Raw genomic sequence first — 23,137 nt, 5'->3', positions numbered from 1 at the left:
TCAGAGATAATTATCCCTCATACTGCATTTTTTGGATCCACTTGGTTTTAAAACTTTAAAAAAGCTGAAATGAGTAATGTAAAATTGGCAAAGATCAAGAACAAATCAACAACAAGTCTCTGGTGTTACTGATTTTGTTATATTGGTGATTTTTTAAAATCAAAAGCAACATTTTCTAGGCAGAAAACAAAGAAAACAAGATATTTTACTCAGCCTTCAAAATAATAGGAACTGTGTTGGGCTTTGGCACTGATAACTGGGGGGTTTCTGGGGTTTGTAGTGCTATGAGTACCGATGTACTGTACAAGGGTGTAGTGGATTTTGTACTGATGTGTTTGTGGAGGTATGTATATGTTCATTTATGTATGTAGATGTATATATCTATATATATATCTGTGTGTGTGTGTGTGTATATGTATATTATTGTGTATATATGTATATACAGTATATATTTTTTGTGTGTGTGAATATTGGATAAAAAACAAGTTTAACAGGAAGGTTACTCTACTTTCAGTTAATTTAAGTGCAATTAGAGGAAGAGATATGAAAAATAAGTTTTACTTCTTCATATCCCTTTTCAGCCATTTACATTAACTGATGTCATTTATCTGGCTGTATATACCAACAGGTTTATTTAGGGGAGGGTTTTGTTTCTATGTATGTTCAGGTGAATATAGCTAGTTTGGAAATTGGTGTTTGGTTTGGTTGATGTTAACTAGTCTCTTTTGTGTTTATTTGGTTGATTCGTATACAGCTGTTGTTTGTCATACATTGTCATTGTCTGAAAAAAATTCTATTTATTAAAATTCCTGTTCATTCATTCATTCATTCATTCATTCATTCATTCATTCATTCATTCATTCATTCATTCATTCATTCATTCATTCATTCAAAAATAACACTTAAACTTAAAATTTTCACTAAAATATCAAGTGAAATTTTAAAAGCCCAAAGTTTCTAATGTTCTCATTAGAGACCTATGTGGCACAACTTGCAGACATTCTATAATCAGAAATGGCTCTCAGAAAAGCCAAACAAAGTAAATAAAGACATAGAACGTATTTTTTGAGAGGTTTTGCAGTCACTGTCATCTTCTGACTCCAAGTTTCTTCTGATTCCTTTGGGGCCAATCTCCATTTCACAACCTCAGTCTCTCCTTCCTTCTCACAGTGAAAAGATAGGTGTAATGTATCCCAACCCTCTGAGCCATGGCTGACTCATCACTTAATCTCTGCATCTAAAATCAACTCACTTCGGGCTTTGCTACACTGTTAAGATTGGGATGTTGCTTGAAAATTATGAAGAATTCACCTCCTTCCTTATAATGCCCCACATATCTTGAATTTGAAACATGGTGAATTATTAATTATATGAGCATCAAAAGAGAAATATGTGCTGTGAAGCATTAACATTTCTAATAAACTATAATAAATAAATTCAAAAGAAAACAGCCGCTTCTTTGATAATTGGTTTTTCATATATCTGTAGTCAATTAATAATGCATTTTCTCCAATACCGTTTCAAAAGAAAAAGCACCTTTCATACCCACACGTAGTATCCATGTTGCTAAGCAACATGTAACCAGCATACTGAAGGCAAAGCTTCCCACATTAGAAATAATTGGATGCAGATGACTAAGATATGTTTGGCATAAATTCAGACAGAGCTGTCAGATAAAAGGATGAATGTGTTATTCTGAATTTATGCAATCAAGTTGAAGATATGGTTCTGCTTGCTGAAGGCTTGAGCTTCACTGTTAGTTTCTGCTCCTAACTTCATTGTAATATTTGTATTTTCCTATCTTTGCTGATAGTTCTTCAATTAGAGTCATTGCTAAACAATTCACATCATAAATTTAGATATAAGACAAAACAACTGTTACATTTGTCTTGCCAAAAGAAATTGTAATGTTTACACACACATCACATAACCTACATTAATTTCTACAGCCTACCCTAAACCTAACCATTATGGGCTAGTATTTAAACCTAACCCTAATCTAAACTCAATTCACACCTTAGTCCTAAACATTACCCCTGACCCTAAAACAGCATCTTCCCTTGCGGGGTCCAAACAACCCCCCAAGGATTATTCGGTTCCCCCAAAATGCTATTTGTCTTGAAAATGGACCACAGTATGTATAAAATACAAGAAAACACGCACATCAATTTATTCTTGTGTGAACGTTCCATTGACTTCGCATTAATATTTACGCCTTAACCTATATCCTTACCCTAACCATTACCAACACATACACAACTCTAAACCTAACCAAACCTCAATTCACTTCTTAGTCCTAAACCTAACCCCCAAACCCACTCTTCCTCTTAGGAACCAGTTGCTGGTCCCCACAAGTACCTGTAAGTCCTCTAAATGCATATTTCTGTGAAATTGTCCCAACAGGGCAATAAAAGCATAGCCACCCACACACAGATATATATATATATATATATAACTCCTAGGCCTCTGGTAGAGGACCCGAGCTTGAGGATGACACATACCACCCCACGAGGGGTGAGAAAACAGTTTATATATATATATATATACATATATATATATATATATATATATATATATATATATATATATATATATATATATATATATGATGATGGCTAACCAACCAGACATCGTGTTGATGGACAAGCAGCAGAAGAAGGCAGTAGTGATAGATGTGGCAATCCCAAGCGACAGCAACATCAAGAAGAAAGAACACGAGAAGCTTGAGAAATACCAAGGACTGAAGGAGGAGCTAGAAAAGATGTGGAAAGTGAGAGCAGCAGTGGTGCCAGTGGTAATTGGAGCACTGGGGGCTGTGACCCCCAAACTGGGAGAGTGGCTACAGCAGATTCCAGGTAAAACATCAGAGGTCTCTGTCCAGAAGAGCGCAGTCCTAGGAACAGCTAAGATACTGCGCAGAACCCTCAAACTCCCAGGCCTCTGGTAGAGGACCCGAGCTTGAGGATGACACATACCACCCCACGAGGGGTGAGAAAACAGTTTTTATATATATATATATATATATATATATATATATATATATATATATATATATATATATATATATATATATATATATATATATATATATATATATATATATATATATATATATATATATATATATATATATATATGTGTGTGTGTGTGTGTAAAAATCAAGTATAAGCCTTTTTAATTTTTTTATCATGGATACTCTTTAACAAAAAAATGAGAAAAATCCCAATGTAATTTCAAGTTACACATTCGCATTTTATGGTATGACTGAATTATTTAGCACATCAGAAAAACAAACATTTATATTTGATACATTGTTTGCAAGTAAAGAAATCAGATGCTTCCTCTGAAGCATCTGATTCCTTTTTGACAAGGTTTGCACAGACTGCAGAACTGATTTTGGACCCCTCCTCCATGCCGATCTGTAAACCGTTTAGGTTTTGGCACTGTGGCTATGCAATACAAACTTTCAGCTCCCTCCAAATATTTTAGATTGGGTTCAAGGGGTCTGGAAACTGGCTAGGCCACCACAGGACCTTGATATGCTGAAATGGAGAATATCCTGTGGAGGTCCTTGTCATGCTGGAAAAAAAACAACAAAAAGAAAAACAGCCAAACATAGCTTTAATCCCTTCACTGGGGAAAGGAGAATGTTGGCTAAGATCTCCCAATATGTAGTCCCATCTGTCCTCCATTCAATATGATTTAGTCATGCTGTGATCTTTGCAGGAGAACATCCACAAAGAATTATGTTTCCACCTCCATGCTTCACAGTTGTGATGGTGTATTTGGGGTTGTAGTCATCCTTCATTTTACAAACAAATGGAATTTAGACCAAAAAGCTATATTTTTGTCTAATCAGAGATTAGCCCCCTGGACCTCCTACCAGAAAAACATACCTGGAACACCTGTCATGGGAGGCTTCACCTGATAGGACACTTGAACTCTTGCGAGATGTTGATATTGTTTTATAACACTCCTTACAGTAGTAGGCACCAGAGCATACTACTTGATTGTAAATTACTTATTGTAGAGTGTGTGAATCCTACATACTGGGGCTTTGAGTCTTTGTGACCTCCACAATCCCAGTCTTTTGTGCAGCGAATCTTGCATATTCTGTGTTATCTCTTACTTGCCGTAGTTTGGCATGGCTTCTGTTGCTTTAGATCTTCTGATTGTTGTTTTCTTTACTATTTTTGAAATATGGCTAGTACAAAAGATAACTTTTTTTTCAGCCTTTTGCTGCACTGACAGCTGGTAGTCATTTGGTATTGGGCTCTATAGGAGCTTCGCACAACTAATGAATTTTGTTTCTGCCTGTTTTTCAATGCAACATAGCTCAATCTCAGTTAGGTTAAATAGAAAGTCTGAACACACAGTTTCAAGCCTTGCTAGATATTCTTAATTGATTTTACACCTTAATCTATACCTGGCCATTTTGGGAAAAGGCTTTGGTAAGAAAAAAAATGGGTTCGACATTCCCTGAGAGTCATAGTCCTCTGGCTCAGTATGAAATATGTTGGATCCTTTAAAGCCAGGCATACACTGTACGATTTTTTGTCCTTTTCAGGCCGATTCTCCCGTCGTGCGAGAATTTTTCGATCGGGCAGACTTCAGCCTGATCGTGTGTCGTATAGTGTATTGGGGGTGATGAGGGGCAGTTAGCCTCTCATGAGCACCTACCAATCAGGAATAATAGGGTCGTAAGAAAATCAAACATGTTTGAAATTCATTCGGCCATAGTAAGCTGGTCATGGGCAAATCACTCAGTGTGCATGTGCAAACAAGGATTCGTCTTCTTCACCCTCTCAGACGAAAACACAGAAGCATTGGGGGGGGTGCGAGTAAAATTGAGTTCTTTACTTTCTTTTAAGGGCTTTCAGCACACAAAATTTTACAAATTGCCAGGGCAGCGTGTTTCACTCTAGTGAGGTAAATATTTAAGAGGAGGCATTGACACTTCCTTCTTTTTCCTCTTCTACTCGTTTGGCTTCCTTAACAGGTCTCTATTCAGCATTGTCCTGTATTTAGTTCCACAATCTGGCCCTGCTGAAGAGAAGCATTCCTACAGAATAATTCTTCCAACACTGGGGATAGTGTGTCCAGATTAAAACTGAGATTAGTTTACATCTAAAAGAGCAATATGTGTGTGTGTGTGTGTGCTTAGGTGCACACTACAGTATATGGTTTTGATTACTGGATATTATTTAACATCTTAAAGCTTTCTTGCTGCAGATGTAAAGCTTGGATTTGTGTGTGTAGTAAGCTGCTTCCTAAAATCCTAAAAGCTGCTTCTCAATCCTTGTCCTCAGTTTATACTGCCCTGCATGTTTTAGATGTCTCTGAATACATACACTCCTCAGCAGCCTTCAAGTGTTGCAGATGGCTGATTATTTAAGTCATGTGTGTGGCAGCAAGAAGACTCCTAAATGACACAGGGCGGTGGTGGATGATTATATTTAGGATGTGGCTTTAATGTATTATTTGTCTAAAATTATTTGGTAACTTTACATATATTTATATTCATACATATGTAATTAATATATTTAAAAAATATTTAACTTAAAAACTTTATAAACTTAAATTTAAAATTTGTAAATGTTTTATGCCCATTCCCTTTTAAGAAAAAGGGATGTCCAAATAATAGCACAACAGAAATACAAAAAAAAAAAATCAATAAAACCGCAAAAGGAAAAAAAAAAGAAAGAAAAAATATAGAATAGCTGAAGAACATTATGCTAATTCTCCAGATATCCACCTTAACCAGTCACCATAGCAATACTGAAGGGATCTGAGATCAATGAAATGAGTTTTCATGTGAGCTTCCTATTCTCTGGTTCTAATTATTTCTTCTCTCTGAAACAGATGACTGCCCAGATAAGCCTTCTATTCTGCAGCAGCAGAACACACTGCTTCTCTCCCAAGGCTATTTTCTAGGACCTGAGAGCTCAGTGACTCCCACAGCAGTGTGCAAAGCAGATAATAAAATTCTCATTTGATGTTGCAGACCACCAAATCGACTGCCATGACAAGTCCAGACACATAACAAGCACATCATGTGATATTTATATATATATATATCTATATATCTATATATATACTGTATATATATATATATATATATATATATATATATATACAGTAGATATATATATATATATATATAGTAAGAGCAGCAGTGGTGCCAGTGGTAATTGGAGCACTGGGGGCTGTGACCCCCAAACTGGGAGAGTGGCTACAGCAGATTCCAGGTAAAACATCAGAGGTCTCTGTCCAGAAGAGCGCAGTCCTAGGAACAGCTAAGATACTGCGCAGAACCCTCAAACTCCCAGGCCTCTGGTAGAGGACCCGAGCTTGAGGATGACACGTACCACCCCACGAGGGGTGAGAAAACAGTTTTTTTTTTATATATATATATATCTATATATATATCTATATATATATAGATATATATATATAGATGTATATCTATATATATCCATATATCAATATATATATGTACAGATGTATCTCTCTCTCTCTCTCTCTCTCTCTCTCTCTCTCTGTCTCTCTCTATATATATACTCTTACCGGCCACTTTATTAGGTACCCCATGCTAGTAACGGGTTGGACCCCCTTTTGCCTTCAGAACTGCCTCAATTCTTCGTGACATAGATTCAACAAGGTGCTGGAAGCATTCCTCAGGGAGTTTGGTCCATATTGACATGTTGGCATCACACAGTTGCCGACAGATTTGTCGGCTGCACATCCATGATGCGAATCTCCCGTTCCACCACATCCCAAAGATGCTCTATTAGATTTAGATCTGGTGACTGTGGAGGCCATTTGAGTACAGTGAACTCATTGTCAGGTTCAAGAAACCAGTCTGAGATTATTCCAGCTTTATGACATGGCGCATTATCCTGCTGAAAGTAGCCATCAGAAGTTGGGTACATTGTGGTCATAAAGGGATGGACATGGTCAGCAACAATACTCAGGTAGGCTGTGGCGTTGCAACGATGCTCAATTGGTACCAAGGGGCCCAAAGAGTGCCAAGAAAATATTCCCCACACCATGACACCACCACCACCAGCCTGAACCGTTGATACAAGGCAGGATGGATCCATGCTTTCATGTTGTAGACGCCAAATTCTGACCCTACCATCTGAATGTCGCAGCAGAAATCGAGACTCATCAGACCAGGCAACGTTTTTCCAAACTTCTATTGTCCAATTTCGATGAGCTTGTGCAAATTGTAGCCTCAGTTTCCTGTTCTTAGCTGAAAGGAGTGGCACCCGGTGTGGTCTTCTGCTGCTGTAGCCCATCTGCCTTAAAGTTCGACGTACTGTGCGTTCAGAGATGCTCTTCTGCCCACCTTGATTGTAACGGGTGGTTATTTGAGTCACTGTTGCCCTTCTATCAGCTCGAACCAGTCTGGCCATTCTCCTCTGACCTCTGGCATCAACAAGGCATTTCCGCCCACAGAACTGCCGCTCACTGGATGTTTTTTCTTTTTCGGACCATTCTCTGTAAACCCTAGAGATGGTTGTGTGTGAAAATCCCAGTAGATCAGCAGTTTCTGAAATACTCAGACCAGCCCTTCTGGCACCAACAATCATGCCACGTTCAAAGTCACTCAAATCACCTTTCTTCCCCATATTGATGCTCGGTTTGAACTGCAGGAGATTGTCTTGACCATGTCTACATACCTCAATGCACTGAGTTGCCGCCATGTGATTGGCTGCTTAGAAATTAAGTGTTAACGAGCAGTTGGACAGGTGTACCTAATAAAGTGGCCGGTGAGTGTATGTATATATATATATATATATATATATATATATATATATATATATATATATATATATAGTATTTACAGTATATACCTTTCAAAGGGTCACTAAGTGCTTTGCAGAAAGATACAGTACAACCAAAGTTCTCTCTAGGCTGCATTTTCACAACACAAAAAAATGTATGCAGCGCAAAAAGTAGAATCCACCTAGAATCCACCTCAAGCTGTACATCAATTAGACCAATGTATTTTTTCTGTATCATTTTAAAAACGCATATACTTGTTGACTTAAACCCAACAATAAAAATACAAGACACAGCTGTGTCTGTTTACAGACAGTAAACTTTGCAGTGTTAAAGTAAAAATTTAACACCAATCAGAGAGCATTTGGTCCCAATCTGAGTTAGTGTTAAATTAACTCCCTACATAGTGTATATCTTTGTGTTTGTTCCGAATACTCTATAAGATTCAATGAACTTTGAAGCAGTATATTTAACATTGTGGAATTTACTGTGAATGCAGGCAATTTGGATTTAAACAGAACAAACCCTTGATCCCCCTAAAATTTGTTCTTAAGGTTATCATACCATGAGAATTTCATAGTAGCCAATGCCCAATTATTATCATTTTTGCACAGACTTTACCTGTCTGTCATTGCACCAATACTGCTATCTGTTTCAGGTTTGATAAATAACTTTGTAACTGGAAAATATGGCATGTCCTTTATCCAGTATGTGCTCTTGTTGCCCACTGATTTTACACATTTAATGTATTTTTACCCCTGGTTGGTAGATCAGCTTTATGTGTGCAAAGAAGTTGGTACGTTTTTACTTATGCAAACTTTTCGACGATCAGGCCCTTAGGAGAATAATATCTAACAACTTTGTTAATTAGGTATTGGATTTTAGTTGTCTTTTTTTAATCTGTTAAAATAAGAAGAAATGTGACTGATACATCTTTTAAAGCTGTGTTGTACCAGGGCACTTACTATGATTCTTTTGCAAAGCTCTATCAGCCCTTTTAATTGCAACAGAAGTGCTAATAACTATGAGTCACAGCAGTTGGATTTACAGCTCTCTGGTCAGCCTGGCCATCTGTTATTGTTCTAAGAGGAAGGCATCCAGATTAACATGAAGATGATCCTGGACCTGTAGTGTATGCTGGTGCTGTAGGTGGGGATTTTTCTGCAACCATAATGAATACATGTATACAGGCATACTTAGTAAAAAAGCCAAAAGGTGAACTTAAATTACAACTGACATTGGAGACTGAGGATGCAGATATACAAATATTACACTTTAAATCCTATATGACTAAAATTTGTCCCACATATTCAGAACATGTAGATAAATGACTCACCAAGGGCATAAAGAAAATTGCAGTGAGCAGGTAGCCTCTCATTGTGCCTGGTGAAGAGCTTGTGTCCAAATGGCTTGACAGGATCTGTATATGTGAATTGTTGTTTACTGAAATCTTGTTCTTGGAGTCACAACAGCATTAATGGCTCTGAAACACACAAAAAAGAGAAGAATAAGAGTAATGTCTTTCCTGTAAAGGGTTAAAATTGAACATATTTGAATGCAAGGATATCTTTAAGCCCCACTGGATGAAATCAGCGTGTCTCACTGGAGTTGTCCAAATATCTAAACATTTGAAGTTATTTAAGACTTTTAAAAAGTTATGACTTTTAGGTTAATTGGCTTCTCTAAATTCTTTGTGAGTGTGTGTTTGTGTGAATGGTTGTTTGTAACACTGTTGCAACAATGTGTGTCTCTGTGTTGCCCTGCGATGGACTGGCGACCTGTCCAGGGTGTGCCCCGCCTCTTGCCCCGTAGACAGCTAGAGATAGGCACCAGCACCCCTAACGACCCAGCTTGGGATAAGTGTGATGGAAAATGGATGGATGGTTATTTTTCCCTGACAGGAGCTCCAACATTCAACAGGCTAAATTATTATTTGTGAATGAATGAAACCTGTCATTTTCTTTGAGGGAAAATATTACTTAAAATATAAATTCACTGTGTAATGTAAAATTATTGTTACAATAATTTGTGTCATTTTAAGCTGTTTTGTTTTTCATTTTTTCATACATTTTGAGAAAGCAGAGCATTATTGTGAGATAGAGGGAAAAATGACCAAACTGCATGTCATTATGAATACAATATTAACTCCTTGCAGTATGTCTTTATCAGCTTTTCAGTACCTTCCGAGTATTCCCTTTCGCTGCACTTTTTCTATGTTCATTTTTGTTATAGCCATTTTCCACATGGTAATACATCCGTCTGCTTTCTCAAAATTCTAAACACAATACATCATTATGAATATGTGCAAATGTTTTCTTTTTTTCTATTGTTGCAAATTTATTACAAATATAGAACTATGAAATCAGAATTAAGTAAACTCAAAATTCAGCTGAGATGCATACTGTTTTCACAGATCATTCACTCAGAAATTTTTACAGCTCAAATGATGTCCATTTATGATCAATTCAAATGATTCAAAAGATAAACCTTATATTTATTTATTGAAGGTACAATAACACCATGTATAAAATCGAAGGAATTGTCTCTGGACCTCAGAGAAAAGATTGTAATGAGGTACAAATCAGGAAATGTATGCAGATAAAATTTCTGTTGGTTGGTAGATCCCAATAAGCACTGAGGCCTTCAGCATTTGTAAATGAAAGATGTTTTAAACCACAAGGCCAAGTCCTAGCTGGCCAAATGTCTGAACTAAGCAATCAGCAGAGAAGGGCTCTAATCAGAGTGTTGACCAAAAACCCCATGGTCACTCTGTCAGAGCCCCAGTTTTCCTTTGTGGAAAGATGAGAACCTTCCAGAGGGACAACAGTCTCTACAGCGAATCCACTAATCCAGCCTGTTTGGTAGTGTGGCCAGATGAAGGCTCATCTTCCCTTGAAGCTAACTTCTTGCAGTATGAATGCATTCATAAACACATGAAAATTCATCTTGTACCGCTCCTGCCTCAGTGGGACATATAGCTGTCAAGATGCAAGAAATGCAGAGCTGAACCAAACAAATATAACCGCACAGGAGGAGCATGTATAGCTGCTGCTATGCTATCAAATCTGTTCTCTCAGAATCCACCATCTTATCTTTAAAAGAGTAAAAGCAAGAGTAGTACAAGAGTAAGTTGTTTTGGTTTTTCATGAAGCCTTCTGTTTCATTTTATTTTTTTTTATTGGCTGAGATAGATAAAAGACACCTCTCAATAAAATGCACAATCAAAGGCAGCCTGTCTGAAGTTTGCCAAAAGGCAACCAAAGGACTCTCAGACCATGAGAAATAAATGATCTGGTCGGATGAGACAAAGATAGAAAGCTTGAGGTGAAAGCCAGGGCAGGCATATTAGGAGGAAAACCATCAAACCAGACACACAAACACAAACAAAAAAAATCCCCTCAGTGATGCATATGGTGGCAATATCATGCTGAGGGGAATGTTTGAGGGAAAGATAAATGTACAGTAGTCATGTACAGAGACATCATGGTTGAAAACTTGTCCCCGAGTAACCTGGTGCAGCGACTCAAAAGAAACAGCAAAGACCTTATTGGAGTGGCTTTAGAACTCCCCTGTGAATGTCATGGAGTTTTCAAACTAGAGACCAAATTTTAATCCAATTGAACACATCAAGAGAAGTCTGAAAATGGCTATAAACAGGCATCCACCATCTGATGGAGCTTGAGATGTACTACAAAGAAGAATGGGTGCTTAAAGCTGAATTGGTGCTATATAAATAAACCTAATTGAGAGTGGATAAAAAAGACACAGAAAGACTTGAAACTACAATTGTTCTTAAATATGAATCGGCAAAATATTAAGCAAGGTTATAAATAACTAAGAGTGATTTCTTAGTTTTCTATATGCAACAAATATGTATCACATTTCTGACTAAAAAAAAAAACTAATTCATATTTTCACAATGCAGTATTGTGTGTTAAAAAATCAAGAGAAGAGATGAATTTAGATTAATTCTGAAAAAGGGCTGTTGCAGAGCTATATGTGGAAAATGTGCTGTCATAAATACTTTCTGGATACACCGTATAGTGAAATTAAAATGCATAAACTCAGAATCTTTTTACTAAATAGAAACTTAAGGAATCAGAACTAAATTGTATTTAAATCAAATTAGAAACACAATGAAATGTATTGAAATTTGCAGTTGCACTGTAATAAATAAATAAAAAAAGTTGGAATGTTATTGATACTTTTGCAGCAAACAGCATAAATCTTTTTTGACTAATTAGGCTTATTCATTATGCTGATGCTTATTTTGGTAGAATGTTTACAAAATTGTGGTGCAGCATTGTATGTATTTTTTTATTTAATTCCGCGATAACGTATTGCTTTGTAAATTATGAAATGAGGAAATGATTGCATCTAATTATACTTTTCTGTGAAACAGATCAGGTCCAAAAGGATATATATATATCTATATATATATATATATAGATATATATATATATATATATATATATATATATATATATATATATATATATATATATATATATATATATATATATATATATATATATATATATATATATCCATACAGTATATATATTTCTGCCTCAAATGGAGGAGTTCAAGTATTTTGGGGTCCTGTAAAAAAAGGAGGGATGAATGGAGCCAGAGTTAATGAATGCCCTAGTTTATACTGCATGTACATAAACTAAATATTTACTCACTTAATGGACTTCAAGCTAAGAAGAAATCAGGAATATTGTTAATGTTCAGAACTATAGGAAGGTGAAGGAGTATGATTAAATAATTTTAACTTCTAACCCTTTCAGGTATTAGCATTAAGTCATACATACAGGTGCTGGTCATAAAATTAGAATATCATGAAAAAGTAGATTGATTTCAGTAATTCCATTTAAAAAGTGAAACTTGTATATTATATTCATACATTACATACAAACTCATATATTTCAGATGTTTATTTTGTTTAATTTTGATGATTACAAATGACAACAAATGAAAATCTCAAATTCATCATATCAGAAAATTAGAATATTACTGAAGACCAATAAAAACAAAGGATTTATAGAAATGTTGGCCAACTGAAAAGTATGAACATGAAAAGTATGAGCATGTACAGCACTCAGTATTTAGTTGGGCCTCCTTTGGCCTGTATTACTGCAGCAATGCGGCGTGGCATGGAGTCGATCAGTCTGTGGCACTGCTCAGGTGTTATGATAGCCCAGGTTGCTCTAATAGTGGCTTTTAGCTCTTCTGAATTGTTGGGTCTGGTGTATTGCATCTTCTTCTTCACAATACCCCATAGATTTTCTATGGGGTTAAGGTCAGGAGAGTTTGCTGGCCAATTAAAAACAGGGATACCATGGTCCTTCAACCAGGTACTGGTAGCTTTGGCACTGTGTGCAGGTGCCAAGTCCTGTTGGAAAATGAAATCTGCATCTCCAAAAAGTTGGTCAGCTGCAGGAAGCATGAAGTGCTCTAAAACTTCCTGGTATGTGGCTGCGTTGACCCTGGACCTCAGAAAACACAATGGACCAACACCAGCAGATGACATGGCACCCCAAACCATCACTGACTGTGGAAACTTTACACTGGACTTCAAGCAACGTGGATGAAGTGCCTCTCTTCTTTTCCTCCAGACTCTGGGACCTTGATTTCCAAAGGAAATGCAAAATTTACTTTCATCAGAGAACATGACTTTGGACCACTCACCAGCAGTCCAGTCCTGTTTCTCTTTAGCCCAGGCAAGACGCTTCTGACGCTGTCTGTGGTTCAAGAGTGGCTTGACACAAGGAATGCGACAGCAGAAACCCATGTCTTTCATACGTCTGTGTGTGGTGGTTCTTGAAGCACTCACTCCAGCTGCAGTCCACTCTTTGTGAATCTCCCCCACATTTTTGAATGGGTTTTGTTTCACAATCCTCTCCAGGGTGCGGTTATCTCTCTTGCTTGTACACTTTTTTCAACCACATCTTTTCCTTCCCTTCGCCTCTCTATTAATATGCTTGGACACTGAGCTCTGTGAACAGCCAGCCTCTTTAGCGATGACCTTTTGTGTCTTGCCCTCCTTGTGCAAGGTGTCGATGGTCGTCTTTTGGACAACTGTCAAGTCAGCAGTCTTCCCCATGATTGTGTAGCCTATAGAACTAGACTGAAAGACCATTTAAAGGCTTTTGCAGGTGGTTTGAGTTAATTAGCTGATTAGAGTGTGGCACCAGGGGCCATCAATTTTGAACCTTTTCACAATATTCTAATTTTCTGATATGATGAATTTGAGATTTTCATTTGTTGTCATTTGTAATCATCAAAATTAAACAAAATAAACATCTGAAATATATGAGTTTGTATGTAATGTATGAATATAATATACAAGTTTCACTTTTTAAATGGAATTACTGAAATCAATCTACTTTTTCATGATATTCTAATTTTATGACCAGCACCTGTATAAGGTATTTTTATGTGTTATTAATTATACATATTGTTTGCATGTGTTATATTTGTAATTTTTTATTGGATTGTTTTAAATATAGTTCTCTATTCATTCGTTCATTTTTATAACATATACTGTATTATTCTTTAAGCATTGGCCTGTATTTATTTAAAACCCTGCTTTACTTAAACTTTAATATGGATCACCTGAAAAAATAATGAACTATCTTTGTCATAATTTTAAATCTTGCATGATAAAAAGGCATGGGTGGACACAGATGTATTACATTAATTGTGATAACTGTTTCATTTTGCACACTGTTTTCCTGAATAAAAGCTTTAAAGTTATTAAAAATAAACCAGAAGAATTTGAAACAGACAGAATAGAAAAAACTCTTAAAGTAATACATTTTCGTCTTGTTTTTGTATTTTATGATATCTTTCTGCATTGATCTCATTGAGCAGCCATTCAATTTCATGAATGTAATAATGTCCGTTTAATCAAGACATTCTTAATACATTACGCACTGGTTCTGGACCTATAGCCTACATTTTCCTCCAGATGTTGCTTTTTTTTTTAAAAAACAACGAAAAAAAAAAAGTGACTGAGTTATCAGACCCTGTCACAGCTGACTCATCGTCCGCAGGAATCCACACATAAACACACACACACCCTTCCCGGCATCTCCAGTGGATGCTCCTTTTTAATACAGTAAACACCACATTTTGCACTTTAAAGAAAAGGTTACTATGACTTTTACCCAGACAGACAGACAGACAGTATACTTGGTTTGGGACGGATCATCCGGAATCCCCACTAGACTATAAAAAGCAACATATTTTCTTTCAGATTAAGAGTGACTAATTCAGATCTTTTTTTCCCCAAAGAACTGCAGCATAAATATTGTTTTACAGGCCACTTCATAGAGATCTGTATTTTACATTCAACAGTAAATGAATGAAATACACAACTGAATTCACGCATCAAAGCATATTTAGCCAAAATGCGTAGGTTTTTGCTAAATGAAAAGTACGGACAGTGAATGAGGATGCCGATGGCAAATGTGTTTAGAAAACCAAAATGACAGGGTTATTTGAGCAAAGAATATATATTATATATTTATCCATAGTGATAATTCCAATCTCTGAATAATAGGTTGGTAGATTTCTAATTATTAGACACCTTGCTTTGAAATTCAAGCTGTATTAGCAACGATTATTTGGCAAAAGCATTTTTGTGTACTAATATAGCATCTCAACATCGCAGCTCTAATGCACTCATAGCTTGAAATCAAATGTAAATATAACATCAATTGTATTAGAGATGCTTATTGGAAATTAGGCCTATATGTGTTTTCCTTCTATTTTCCATCTTTTCTGGCCTCCTGTCCTGTGTAGTCATTTCAAACAGCAGATTGGTATTTTTCTGAAATAAATAAACAACAACATTAACACCACTGACATATTTACTTCAGCATCTCTTCCGTAACAGATTTATGCTTCACTTGGTTGAACGTAACCTAGTGGTGGTTTTAATTCTCCCTTGTTTGTCGCAAAACAGTGCCTTATATATCAGTCAGTAAGGTCATAATATCATTCAATTCCAGTTTGTAGTATTATTCATTTTAGGTTGTGTATTTTTTGCACAATTAAAACCCAAGAAAAGTAATGTGTGTGATGGGCATCTTAAATTTCTTTAAGTGATTGTTGCATTTTTACTAAATGTAAACAGAATTAAAAATCAGCTCATTCTTACACAACCCAAAAGCTTCCTAGTAATACTGTTGTTCACAAAAATCAAAACACTTTAAAACAAGCACTAGAATAAAAACACATGTTCTCAGACACACACACAGTCTTATTTTCCTGTGTCCTTTCCCTCTGTCACTGAATCCAGTCACTTCTACAGCATCTCTCAGAAGCTTCATCAAGTCATATATCAGACAGTGCTGTGGGGGCAAACCGCAGAAATCTGAACAGTGAAACCAAATGAAAGAAAACAAAACAAACAGAACCATACATGTGCTTAGGAGGTTTTGCTGCTCTTCTTGCAATACATCAAACCAGGAGGTTCTCACAGCATTAAAATTGGGTTAAGTTAAAATAAAGCATATGTGTTTGGGATTAACAGAGCTCCAAAGCAGGAAACAGCTGTTGGACAGAACATGAAATGATCCTGAGGGCAACAAAGAGCATTTGCTTTTCTCATAGCTGAAAACGTGTGAGTCCAATGGAAATATGTGAAGCTTTACACAATGCTGCAATTCCAGTAAGTAAGTAAACTAAAACACATGTTGAGATTGAGATTTGCAAGAAGAAAAACAAATCCAGTCTAAGAAAAGATAACCCTGACCATGTACTGTGTCCATTTACTAAAGCTGATGCAGACGGACAGAGGAATAATCATTGGCAGTCTCTGTGTCAACTATAACTATAATTTTAAACAACTGTGTCACCCTACAGGGCTCCTCCTTAATGCATGAACATTTCATTTCTATCCTAACCTAATCCAGAAGAATGCCTCCAATTAACTCAGATGCAGTGCTGTAAACGTGTACTGCATGTCTCCACGCAAATAATGCAGCCTTTCTATCTGATTCCTTGATGAAGATTATTATCATTACAGTTATCCTTTCCAGAAATGACGGTGATTAAGCAACCTAAGACAGACCAGCTTTTAAATGACAACAATGTCAGATGTGTGTCAGAACAAAACAGCCTTAATTACAATCAATGTGAGACAAATGTTTTTTCCCCTCAGTGCTGCAAAATCAATAGGCTAATTTTGCCCTGCCCCGTTTTTTATATAGTAGATGTTGAATATATAATGCTTCTGGATGACCTTCACTTAAAATATATATATATATATATATATATATATATATATATATATATATATATATATATATATATATATATATATATATATATATATATATATATATATATATATATATATATATATATATACATATATATATGCTGCCCACTTAATCAAATTAATTCTGTGCATGTTCTTGCAATATCACCAAGATACATGTGGGATCTGAATGCTTTATTAGTTTCAGCTGCCGTTTTAAAAAAAAAATCGGGGGGAAAAAGCAACTTACCAAATCACATGCTGAAATATCTCCACAGGAAGCCATAGGTATTTGCGGGTTTTTAGTCCGGAGTCAGGTATCACTGCGTCCTGCTGCGGCTGCTGCTGCAGGACCCACTCACCGCGTCTGCAGCTGCTGCGGCAGCTCGACGACGAGGAGGAAGATGAGGAAGAGGAGGAGGAGGAGGAGGAGGAAAGGAAAGGAAAACAGAAGGGTGAACGTTCCTTCGGGGTTCGCACCTCATCAGACACGGTGGTAACAAACCGAGAATGCTATGCGTACAAATGACGGGAGCCAGCGGTGGGAGAAGACTGGAGAGCTGAAAGCATCGTCTTTCTATTAACATTCAGCACGTGGGACTTTTTTCTAAAACGTAAAACTGCTCGTCAAGCTCTCACATTCGATGCTTTGCACATTTACAAGGATAATATGATAAACAGTGATTGTGGGTCACACAGACCTGCATGTTTTTTCATACTTTAGTCTGTCCTCCTAAAGCTTTGACCGTGGGTTTGTTTTAAGCACCACGGACAGCAGACCAAAGCAGAGCCTCAGAGCAGCTCTGATCTACATCCATTCTGAACACTTAGAGCAGGCCAGAGGTGTCAAGTAATGAAGTATAAATACTTTGTTACTGTACTTAAGTACACTTTTTAGGTATCTATACCAGTGGCGGCCGGCCCATAGGGGGCGCTGGGGCACCGCCCTCCCTGATAAGAAGAGAGAAACGTAAATATATTTTTAGAAATTAACTCATAAATGTCAGTTTTACTCTCTAGACTGTGTACCTATAAGCAAAACAAATTATATAAACTACATTTCCCTATCTACTGTCATTAATTTGTGGATTTCCACAGACAGACTCCTACTGTCTCTGTTCTGGGGGCGCTGATCAGACTGACCCACATTTGCAGAGAATCTGTGAATCATGTACTATTGCTAGGTGAATTTAATGGCCAATCAGCGTCTCGGAACTTTATGGTATTGGGGCGCTGAAAATACTGCGCTTTAACAGGCTTCTGAACCCAAGCGCAGGTGCAGACAGTTAGAGGGAAGATGGCGAATGTAACGAGCGAGATGCAGCTTCCACCAAATTCGGTGAGATCCTTATTTATCTACCCGTTTGCCAGAAGAATATCCCTGTTGTAGGATATGAACATTTCATGTCATGGTTATTGTGACTGTGACGAATCCACCTCGTCGCTTAAAACAACCTCTCTAACTTTGCGCACCACACACACATTCTTGTTATACTGTGTTTGTGAGGACCAATACACTCGCGCTGAGACCAGTAGCTCCATGAACTTAAAACACACAAGCTGTTCCTGGTTACCTGCTGGCGTATTGAGGGTGCACACTTAATATTTCAGTGGGGTTAGCCGTGTGTGTGCGTGTGGGTGTGTACGTGTTTATGCTACGGGGACTTGTCATCTTCAGTCTGGCTGCGTCTTTGCTGGGTTCAAACCCAGTTTGGTGTAATTGAATAAGTCAATGAATCTGTGTAAAAGAATTAAGTTGTAAAAATTATTTGTTTTTGTACATCAATTGTTTGTGGAGGTAATATATGGACAAAACTGATTAATGAGAAGAAATCAGAAATAAGAGAGCCTGTAGGGGCTTAAACTATTTAATGAGGGCTGTGGGAAGAAAAGCGGCAATTTTTGTTTTCTGTTTCTTTGTTACATTGCTGGTAACTGGAGGGAGGCTGAGGCCCAGAGTATCTTGTACATGTTTAGTTTCTTTTGCACCCTGTTTTGAGTTTTTGAGCTCAATAAATCACCAACACCGGTCACCCGACTGAGACTGGATTCTTGGAGGCCAAAGAACCCCGTCACAGTGACCCAAATCATCACTGTTACTGTTATTATATAGTAAATTAAATCATTACTGTTAAATTGTATGTATTGTCCAATTGTTTATTTGAATTCTTATTCCGGATTAGTTGGAGACATACACTAGGCTATATCAGCCCCACCAAAAATATTTTTCACCAGCCGCCACTGATCTATACTTTACTCCATTACACATTTTTCATCCTACTTCTGATTTCTATTCATTACATTTTCACACAAACAAAGGTTACTTGTTACTCTTGGCTTCGGTTGAATGTTTATAAATATTTATTTCACATCATGTGCGTCATCCAATGCAGATCATTGGCTCCGTCCACATCTAATGAAAACTAGTGTAGTTGGATGAGTCATATAACGCAAACACTCATTGCTTACCTATTTGTCAAATTTGTGCAGTTTGAAGCAGGTGTTCTTCAAACTGAAAATGTAAATTGTCTATGCCATGTTACAATGTCGGATTCAGAAAAAGATGTTGAAATATCTGAAAAGTCTGACACAGGCGAGAGCACATCGGGAGATGGAGATGGAGACCAACCAGACCTCCCTCATCCTTGGCCCTATCTCAAATAAATTTTTGAAATTGTCGAAAAATTGAGCTTTTAATTCATATAGTGGCACCTGCTGTTTTTTTAAAGGGTACTTTATACTTTTATACTTTTAGTAGTTTTTGGAGCACATACTTTTTCTCTTTTACTTGAGTAAAGAGGTCAAGTTGATAGTTGATAAGATTTACTAAAACTGAAAATTCTAATTGCCTAGTCGTTAAAGCAGACAGGGTGACTCTTGGAGTTGGTGACCAGGGAGTTGGTTGGTGTTCAGATCTCCAAGAACCATCAGCAAACCTGCAGTCTGGGAGCAACGAATTCTGTTAGGAAAATATGAAACAATTACATCTCTCAAAAATGACAGATCTTCATTAGAAGGGTTCAATACATGAGAAGGAGAATAAAAAAATAAAAAATACATCATAACTTTAAACTTAGCAAATAATGGCAGGTTTTATTAAGAGGGTTTTTACCTGTTTTAGAGTCCGATTTGATTCAAATCATAAACACATCCTTTATGTGGGGTGTTTTCCCCCAGGCCTTAAAAACAACAAGCCCGCTGTAGAACTACAGGCCCATCTCAAACCTCCCAACCTATTCTCAGTATGAGTGCGTGTGAAATTGTATGAAAAGTTATGCACCGTAATTTCGTCTGTTTTGGAAGTTTTTTTCGTCAGATGCGCATGCGCATATGACCATTCACAAATATAGAATATAAATTACAATTAGCCCTAACCCTGACCCTACACCTAACCCTAAGATATAAAACAGCAAGCAACGTAGTTAGAGACATGAATAAGTGATAATTGCACTGTTTTTCCCATTTTTACGTCCATCCGCGGATCTGCTTTTTTTCTGTCTGCCAACGCATGCGCACTGATTTGGTTTTTTTGAGGAAAAACGTCCAGAAACGTACGAAATAGTGTGCATAACTTTTGTACGATTTCATACGCACTCATAATGAGAATATGTTGAACCTCCCCTTCGCCAGTGAAATTATTGAAAAGTTGTGTTTAAACAGTTAAATGTCTTAATGACTAGCTGCTTTGATATCTTTTGGACAGGTTTCCATTCCTACCACAATACAGAGACTGCCCTAATTATGGTCTTCAATGACATCATGGTATAACCATTCAAGAGATTTGGGACTTTAATCTTCTGGAGTCATCAGCGTCTCTAAACATCTCCAAATGTGCCTAATTATTCCAAATTGGGCTTTTTGCTTTTACACAACTATTTTACTCAAAAAAATCACACAGGAGCATTTTGATGGCCACAAAAAAATTTTGAAGCTAATTTTCTTTTTTTTTTCTAACTTTCCATCTAATTTTCTAACAGTGTGCAATGAACCAGGATCAAATGTGGCTCTGTGCCCTTTATGCAAGGCTATATATCTGGGCTGCACTATTCAAATTAGCCATGCTTAGCATTTATTGAAAGGTAATATCATCAGTGTTGGGCACGTTACTTTGAAAAAGTAATTAGTTATAGTTACTAGTTACTTCTCCCAAAAAGTAACTGAGTTAGTAACTGAGTTACTCCACAATAAAAGTAACTAGTTAGAAGTAAAAGTAACTATTGTGTTACTTTTGCAAGTGTATGAAATTAATAACTGGGGATGTCTAATTCTGAAATCCTGTGTTTGGGTTGTTATAGATACTGCAACATGTAGCTATATCCATCCATCCATCCATCCATCCATCCATCCATCCATCCATCCATCCATCCATCCATCCATCCATCCATCCATCCATCCATCCATCCATCCATCCATCCATCCATCCATCCATCCATCCATCCATCCATCCATATTTCTCTCTTTCTCCATATAGGCTAATGATCGTTCACGCTCTCTGTAGTTCCCCTGTGGTGCGAGCACAGGACGGCTGTTACACGCCTTTAGCGAGCATGCGCGTTTTCCTGTCGCTTGCGCGGTGAATCGTGCCGCCGCGCTGTGCGGAGATGCAGGGGAAACCGTATCTGATGGGGAAACGCAGCTCGACATAACACCAGTATTTCCATCTGTAAAGTGCTGTTTTGCCACTGGAGTCCTCCTCACTCTCCATCCTCCCCTCTCTCATGATCCGCGCACGAGTCCTATCATGAAAAAAGGTTAATTGTACGACCTGAGTAACGTGCAGTAACGGGGTGTCGGCAATTCTAACTGCGTCATAGTTACAGTAAGAGTAATAATTTTGATTACTCGTTACTAAAAAAGGTAGCGGCGTTAGTAGCGCCGTTACTTTGAACGCCGTTACTCCCATCACTGAATATCATTGGCTAGAGAGCCTAATAGCAGACAGACTTTATGGGGAGTAATATGAGGGGAGTCATGCGGAACAGAAGGCAGCTGAGCCAAGCACTTTGATTCTCAGAGGGCTGTCTCGGCATCAAATCTAAAAATTTTTTTGCTTTTTAGGCTGGAAGGTGAGGAAAACAAGCACACCCAACAATGACTGGATATATTTGTGTAAGGCTTAAGCCATGGTAATTAGCACGTTAATGATGGTTAAAAACAGATTTTATATGGAGATTTCCTCATTATGGAATGGTCTTATTACGAATATGCTGGATTACTTTTAATCTGTGGACTCTTACGGACAAATGGAATATAAAAAATCTAAGATTGGATTGGATCTGGAACGCTTCAAAGGTAAGAAGTCTGAGCTTTATTTTAGAATTTTTTATTTAATATATCTTTATAAATGATGCATTGGCGCTCACGGTTTCCATAAAATTATCTTGACATTTGAATTTTGGAGAATCTAAACTTTCTAAGGGTGTATAACATGTCTATATTGGTAAAAATTTTACCATTGCTATTTTTCAAGCATGCTGCTGTGTTTGATATAAATATACAAAACAGTGCACCATCACCCAGGTGGGATATAAGACATTTAAGTTTGTGGTCCAACCAATGGCGTAAATATCGGTAAGCTGAGACTGCAGTTGCTTAGGGGCCCCCGACCTCTTAGGGGCCCGGTCACTGACCCCCTAGAGGCCCCCTTTGCAATTGTGGACTAAGACGTCTCTTTGCAGATGTAATGATGAGAAAAATTCCTCTTAAACTCAGCTGATACTGTGTTGACTGACCGGACCTTATTTATACCCCAACACATGGCAGATTTCAACAGGATGGTGAGCCGTTTAAACACGACACCAATAGCAAAGCAGACAGTTGTACTTTTAATTACTATGTTAATAACTGCGTATAGTTCATTAGATGGTTGGTAAAAATACACTCATGTAATATGTTTCAAACCGCAATAAAGATCTTAAAAGAAAGATGTATGTGAGTATTTTATTTTTTACACTACGACTTGAAATTATGGGTAATCCAGAGCATAGATTGGGGCCCACCCAGATAATGTTGTGTCGTTACGCCATTGGGTCCAACTATTATTTTTGTTTTACTACCTGGCTTTATAATGCTTTT

The 23,137-nt window shown here is 37.2% G+C and overlaps 1 protein-coding gene across 6 annotated transcripts in view; it reads right to left on the bottom strand.

The window, feature by feature from the left end:
* The window catches only part of adcyap1r1a (adenylate cyclase activating polypeptide 1a (pituitary) receptor type I), a 39,265-nt gene extending 21,648 nt beyond the window's left edge, over nucleotides 1–17,617 (bottom strand). For 2 of the 6 annotated variants that reach the window (XM_038281729.1, XM_038281733.1), the window contains exons 1-2: nucleotides 17,313–17,616; nucleotides 9,125–9,271 (exon numbers count right to left, since the gene is read on the bottom strand). In XM_038281729.1, the coding sequence (XP_038137657.1) occupies nucleotides 9,125–9,166 (42 nt within the window). In that variant the 5' untranslated portion in view covers nucleotides 9,167–9,271; nucleotides 17,313–17,616. Of the gene's footprint in view, nucleotides 1–9,124; nucleotides 9,272–17,312 lie in introns of all 6 variants that reach the window. The other 4 variants (XM_038281731.1, XM_038281734.1, XM_038281730.1 and 1 more) reach the window with 3 other exon arrangements.
* Between the last annotated feature and the right edge of the window lie 5,520 nt (nucleotides 17,618–23,137).

Source organism: Cyprinodon tularosa, unplaced genomic scaffold, assembly GCF_016077235.1.
Source record: "Cyprinodon tularosa strain WSP-4 unplaced genomic scaffold, ASM1607723v1 ctg174, whole genome shotgun sequence".
NCBI lineage: Eukaryota > Metazoa > Chordata > Actinopteri > Cyprinodontiformes > Cyprinodontidae > Cyprinodon > Cyprinodon tularosa.
This window is presented reverse-complemented; position numbering and strand designations above follow the sequence as displayed.